The sequence below is a fragment of the Vigna angularis genome, chromosome 5 (genome assembly GCF_016808095.1).
Source record: "Vigna angularis cultivar LongXiaoDou No.4 chromosome 5, ASM1680809v1, whole genome shotgun sequence".
Taxonomy (NCBI): domain Eukaryota; kingdom Viridiplantae; phylum Streptophyta; class Magnoliopsida; order Fabales; family Fabaceae; genus Vigna; species Vigna angularis.
In genome coordinates this window covers 20,016,356-20,023,528 of record NC_068974.1, presented here as the reverse complement: position 1 = coordinate 20,023,528, position 7,173 = coordinate 20,016,356, and the positions used below count along the sequence as shown (strand labels likewise).

General features: G+C 38.3%; 1 protein-coding gene across 1 annotated transcript; it reads right to left on the bottom strand.

Annotated features, from left to right (window-relative positions):
• Positions 1-2,271: 2,271 nt before the first annotated feature.
• On the bottom strand, positions 2,272-6,221 carry LOC108339034 (putative disease resistance RPP13-like protein 1). The gene has a single exon (XM_017576184.2). The coding sequence runs from the start codon at positions 6,000-6,002 to the stop codon at positions 2,373-2,375; it is 3,630 nt and encodes a 1,209-aa protein (XP_017431673.1). The 5' UTR covers positions 6,003-6,221; the 3' UTR covers positions 2,272-2,372.
• Between the last annotated feature and the right edge of the window lie 952 nt (positions 6,222-7,173).

Below are 7,173 nucleotides of genomic sequence, written 5' to 3'. Positions count from 1 at the left end.
TCCTGAGTGTTGGGTAAGAATTTGAGAAACTTGAAAATATCCCTTTGAACTCTTAGTCAAATTATTAAAGTATCTCATCTTATATATATATATTCCAAATTTTCTATGATTTTGAATCAGCGGATAGCCTCGACCTAAAAGCGTACGTCCTAAGTGGCGCTCGGTCTCAGACCGAACGCTCGTCCAAAAAGTGTAAATGATAAGTAGCGCTCGGTCCTATACCGAACGCTCGTTCTTTCCGTAATTATCAAACGAGCGGTAATAGCGTTCGTCCTGAAATTTTAATAGCGTCCGTCTTGAATTGAAATAGCGTCCGTCCTGAATTGAAATAGCGTCCGTCCTAAATTGAAATAGCGTCCGTCCTAAATTTAAATAGCGTTCGTCCAATAGATCTATTGACGTTCGTCCTCTATTACAAAGAGGGCTGGACGTTCGTCTTTTTATGAAAGTGGAACTAAGAATGAAACTGTGAATAAGAGGAAAGATTAAGATGTGCGAATGGTGTAAGAGATGAAATTATGATTGTTGAATTTGAACGAGCGTTCCAGGGAGGAACGACTCTTGAATGGAAATTGAGATTTGTAAAGTATGAATGTGGTAAGCTTAGCTGGCGGGTCATCCTGATATTCCGTGAGTGCCCGTTCTCCAGTAGAGAGGGGTATGTCATGCGTGGGAATGGGAGGAGGTCTTAGTCCATAACTGTAACTTGGACAGAACGGACTAACCTCAGGTGGCTGCTGATGAGTATTACAGCTATCCCACCTGGGTGCACGGACGTCGTAGCTACACAGAATTCATACAGTCCGGACGGTCGGTCTAGTATCAGGATTTTGATTGAGTTATGGATGAATTGAATGTATGTGTTATGATTCATTTGATATATTTGATATGTATGAAATGTATGTTTTGGCTTGAATTAAATTCAATAAGCTTACCCTGTGTTGTTTCCTTGTGTTGTCGTTCGTCCATGAACTTTCGTCTTGTCTATGCAATGATCATCCATGTGGATGTGAGCAGACGGAGAGGCGTTACTTGAAGAAACACTGGAAGAAGAAAATTTAGAGGACGCCAATCTCGTAGAAGTAGAAGTGAAGGCCGAACAGTAAAGGCGTTCGGTTTTTAGTAGTGTAATTAGAAGACTGAGCGACTGTGAGCGAGCGCTCTTTTTGATTGTATAAATATTAGGACGTTCGGTAATGGTTTTTGTAAACCGTTCGTCCTCATTTATTTTGTGAACGTTTGTTGAATTATCTACATGAAAGGTCGTTCGGCCACTTTCGAAATTTTCGTTTCCTTTACTTTAAAACTGTTTTGCCATATTAATATATGTGATTATTCTAAGTATATAGTTGATGACCGTATAATTTTTGGGATGTTACATGAACCAAAAGATAAGACAATAACTGCTTTAGTGATGGCTTTATTTCAAGATTTGATGGTCAAGCAGTAGCTGTTCAGATTATATTAGTTTTCAAGAAGATGAAATATACAATATATGCTTGCAGATTTCTTTGCCGAGAGACATCATATGTTATAGGTTAATTCAAAGAGAATAAAAAGAGTAATAAAGTAAGAAATTAAATTAATTGAAAGTCTTAGCGTGAAACATAATCCTAGAAGTTTTCTTTTCATCCCAATTTTTGTATCTTACTTTCTTCTTCGACAGCAACACTTCAAATATTTTCTTTCTTTTAATTGATAATAATTTGTGAAAATTACATAGTCAAGAACAAGTTGGTTTGTTGTGAATTCGACATTATTACTTGATAACGATGGTAATGAGAATGATGACAATGGTAAATTTGTGATTTTCATCCATTAATTATTGATTTTCAGAGAAATCAAATTTGAAGTTTAAGAAATGTACATGGCATAAACTCCATAATTGTTTACCTGTCGAATTTTAGATAAAACAAATCTCCGTAACCTGTAATTTAGTGAGAGATTCTTGATAGTAAACAAAATGACATATTCATGTGTTTGCACACGAAAGACCAATATCTAAAACAAAGTAGAATAACCATCTCCCAGGCTAAAAAGTAGCTAGCTACTCTGCATCTCATAAGTTACTTGCATTCAAGGACTTTCAAAGGCTTTGGTAGGAAGTTGGTCATCCCTAAATCAAATTCCAGGTTCTGTCTTTCTTTTCCGTTGCCAGAACATTTGAGTTTCACGACCACCATTTTCTCGGTGTCTTCATTGTCAGCAAATATGAAGACGAAGTTAATAAAAATGTACTTAGACAAGATTCATCTACACCGTGGAGCACAATGATATTAAACATTTGTGATATATATGATCAGAGAGAAGAGACAAAAAGTGTTAGCTTATGAACGAAAGTGGTTGCAGTGACAGATAAAAGAAATCATTACTTAGTCTTGGCCTTGTGGTTTCTGGGAACTCTCTTTGAGCAGAGGGCAATTGCCCAAAATCCGGAGAGTTGAAATGGATTTGGGCAGACCCTCTTCAGGTAAGCATCGAATGTTGGGGCAATCAAAGAGTGTCAATTTCTTAAGAGAGGAGGGATTGCAGAGACCCTTGTAGTTTAGTGTTTTAAGATGAGGGCAATCACGGATTATTAGACAAGTAAGAGAGATTGGCAAAAACCCTTCACTGGGAAAAGACTCCACATCCACTTCTTGAACAGACAAGGTTTGCAGAGAGGTGTTTGCTCCCAATGGCCCTTTCAGTGAGGCAACAAGTCTGGAGCAATTTGAGATATTCATATTTTCCAGATTTGATGGCAAGCCTCCATCAGAGAGAATCTTCATTTGTGGACAATCATGTATCAACAGACTAGTCAGAGATGGAAGGAGAACATGCATGTGTTGAGGCAATGATTTCAGTTTGCCCAATCTTTTCATGGCAAAGCTCTCTAACCTGGGTGCTGATAATCCTTCATCAGGAAATGATTGGAATTGAGGGCACCCAGTAATTTGCAGATCCTTGAGATGATTATGAATGCGCCCCTGTGAAATAGTGTGTAAATTATGACAATACTTGAGGCAAAGCCGAAGCAGTTTTGGGAAACAGTCCAGGGAAATGCTCATAAGAGAGTCACAACCATCATTGATGTCCAGTGTTTCAAGAAAATCATAATAGCTCACGGGAATATTTGTTTTTGATTTGCATAAGAAATCAAGAGACAACTGCATGCTGCTGTCTCCGATAACCGTTAGCCTTCTCAAAGCAGTTGGATGATAATCAAACTGCAGCTTTCCACAGTTTTGTAGGTCTAATTCAAAAATTTCTTGGGCCACAGGAGCAGAAGCTACAAGTTCTTTGCACTCACATATAAGTAGCTTCCTCAGCTGAAGAAGTTTCTCTGGTAGGTTCCCTTTCAGCTTGGGACAGTGTCTTATAGAAAGATGTTGAAGACGTGGAAAAGCATCTGTCACTGTCACAGCTTGACATTCCCAATTTTCCCATCCATACATAAACGAGAACTTCAATGTTTCCAAGGATGAAAATGAAGAAGATGTACTCCCAAAAAAATCAGCATTAATGTTCACAACCTCACCCAACCCACTAATACTAAGGTCCTTGAGATATGGAAAAAGACCAAGAGGAGGCAAACGTGTGCAGAAATTACAGTTTTCTAAGCTTAAGGACACCACAGACGACAATGAAGTATTGGCTAACCAACCTGGGAATTGTGTACCGCCGTAGTTCCAAATAGACAACTTCTCCAAATGTTTGGAAGGTTGCAAATTCTCAAGGACTTCTGTTTCTTTTATTAAATCCGCAAGGTTCCAGCTATTGTTCCATTTTAACGTTAGCTCAACAAGATTTCTTTTACTTTTCAAATCAGCTGCCACTGCATCCAGGGGATTCAAAATATTCTGCAGATCCTCAATTGTTAGCCCTCCTCGTAGACTGAGGTCTCCTAACTGTTGAATAGTGAACTCACTACTTTCACCAACTCGAAAAGAACTCATCAACACTTGAAGATTGTTCAGCTTTCCTAAATGCACTGGCATCTTTATCACATTAGTTTTCATAACTTCAAGGCGACGCAAATTGGTGAGTTGATGCAAATTAGAGGGCAGCACCTTCAAATTGAAACAAGAGTTCAGCTTCAGTATTTGCAAGTTATAGAGTGAGCATGTTGAATCGGGGACCTTTTCTATAAGGGTGCCTGAAAGGTCAAGTGAACGCAGATGCTTAAGATCACCTACTAAACCAGGAACCTCTTTAAGGCCACGACACCAAGACAGAGACAAGACGCGTAAGAACTTAAACTTGGAGAATAACTCATCCATCGACATCTTGCAATCCCAATAATAATCAATATTTATTCTTCCACTTGTTGGCATAATTGTACGTAGCCCTTTAGCATCATACAAACTCCTAAACCCATCAGAATATTGATCTTGATTTGTTACCAACGACAAGTGACGGGTTTTTACTAGTGTCTTCTTTTCTTCATCAACTCCAAACCTAAAACATATGTCCCCACAAACATATTTTGCCAAATCGTTGAGAAGGTCGTGCATTACAAAGCATGTTTTGTTGTCTTGAATTGATTTTTGAAAGAAGGACCTTGATAATAGTTCATCGAAATACAGCTCACCAACTACTTCTGGACTCCTACCTTGCTGAGAACATTGTAGAAAATTTTCAGCCATCCATAACAAAATTAAACTCTCTTTGTGAAACTCCTGATCTTTGGGGAATAAAGCACAATAAGCAAAACATCTCTTGAGATGCGAAGGAAGATGGTAATAGCTCAACAATAAAGCAGGGATGATTTTACTATCTTCTCTGGGTAAGTCCCATATTTTGCTTATCAATACACTGTCCCATTCTGAAACAGATGACTTTGTGTGTAATAGACATCCAACTGTTTCCAGGGCCAGGGGCAATCCTTTGCACTTTTCAACTATCTTTTTACCAATTTTCTCCACTTCAACATTCAAATGATGATTATTATCTTGAAATGCATGTTTAGCAAAAACTTGCCAACTATGATCTTCTTCTAACTGCTTTAGTTCGTGTACTTTATGTGACTGCAAGGTAGTAGCAACTTTGCTGCTGCGTGTTGTGACAAGAATTTTACTTCCCTTGGCCCCATATTTAAGAGGAGTTTGCAGTGGTTTCCATCGGTCTCGATCTTCGTTCCAAACATCATCCAGAACGAGGAGAAACTTCTTTCCTGTCAATTTTTCTTTCAATCGTACCTGAACCATTTCTAGGTTTCTGCTATCATCAATTGAGTTATGGATTGCCTGAAGAATTTCTCTGGCTACCTTGAAAGCATCGTATTCATCCGAAACACAGACCCAGGCTTTGAGGTCAAATTTAGCCTCCTCAATCCTTGGATCGTTATAAACATGTTGGGCAAGTGTAGTCTTACCCATCCCACCCATAGCTACAATAGAAAGTACTGCAGGCTGGCTATGATTGTCAGTGTCAGAACAAAGCCAATTAAGAATCATTTCTTTTTCATCCTCTCTGCCATAAATAACAGTTTCAACCACCAAAGACGTTGATGGCAGTTTCTGTGTCACTTTACTAACTGACTCTGGTCCAACACCAACACAACTAACATATTCCAAACCTAGATCACCCTTTTGGCTTGAAAGAAATTCTATTTGCTCAAGGACTTGCTCCATCCTTGATTCAATTTTCTTGTCAAAGAAACTTTTGGAAGAAGGCTTGAAGAATTTCCATACCTTTCTAGAGCGAGTGTGGGATTCAGCTTTCAACTTGTATTTGCAAAATTCATAGTCTATTTCATCCAGCAGATCCTCTGCATCAAACACAGCATCTTTGACCTCATCAAGCCATGCTTTCACATAAGAATTAGTGAACTGCTTTAGTTCTGCATCATCGATCACATTATTGATGGACAACAGCTTCACCTTCAACTTGTACAGTAGCTTCTCATTGAGCTTTCTTCGACGAAAGTAATCAAAAACATGATGAGAATCCAGCCTGTCAAACAGCAGCTGAAGGACAGCACCAAAGAGAGCACCACCAAGTGTTTCTATCACTGGCATGGTTGGAAAGGAAGTGACCGAATCAAAGAGAAGAAAGGATTTTGAATTGGAAGTGCAGCTTAGTTATGTGAATGAGTGGTTAAGCATGAATGCAGACAGAACAGAAATAACATCAACAAAAGGTAATGATTGTCTTTTGTTGGAGATGGATTTGTTTTCAATACAAGGTTTGCTGCCACAATTTGGGTTCAGACAATGTTTGGAGCACATAAAAATTGCTTTTCTAGCTTGATTCACTGTAATAAAATATCTTCCAACTTTAGGGCATTTAGTCAACTTCGGTTGGTAACCAAATCAATAAATTAACCCAAGACCTGCATCTTTTTCAACCATGACAACGTAGAAAAAATAAAAAACTCTATACGTGTTTTCTCCCTGCACCCCATACTAACATAAGTAAACTAAAATGCCATTTCTCATTCCACACCCTCAATCTAAACACACACCAACCCACCACACCACGGCCCACTAGCCCACTTACTACCACAAAGTTCACAACGTCCATTTTTTTCCCTATATAACACAACACCATAACCCATGTTTCCTCCCAAACTAACACAAATCAAACTAAGCCTATGTTCAATATACCTATGAACATCTAGATAGCCTATTCGTTCTAACCCACTATTTTCGTAAGTCTCCACATCAAATACTTAATCCAATTCGACTAACCCTCAGGATAAGGCATTTGTCTATAATGAAGGTATTAATAAAAGTTCATCTATGTCACAACACCAAGGTAGCCCGTAAGAACAATATTCAAATAAAATTTGTGGTTATTATTCGAACATGTAATGTTTGATTTTTTTCAATTGTGTGTCTCGTCCTCATCCACATACTTGAAGGTTAAAAATCGCATATTTAACATGTCCAGCGAAAAAATGAATTTATTTTGGATAAATCATGTATACTAAATAATAAGGAGAAAAGAATGTTTAAACAAAATAGTTTAATTGACAATAACCATTTCAAGAAATTTCTGTATGAATGCCTTATGCGTCTATCTACACCGATATTGATTCTGTTATGTCAATGCTTAGATTCGTGGAATCTTAAATTTTGTCAACATGACAACGGGTCGGGTCGGGCACAGATAGTGTCTACCTGCAACCCGACCCGAAAAGAAAAAGAGTTACTCTCTCCACCACCACATACTGCTTACTGCACCTCT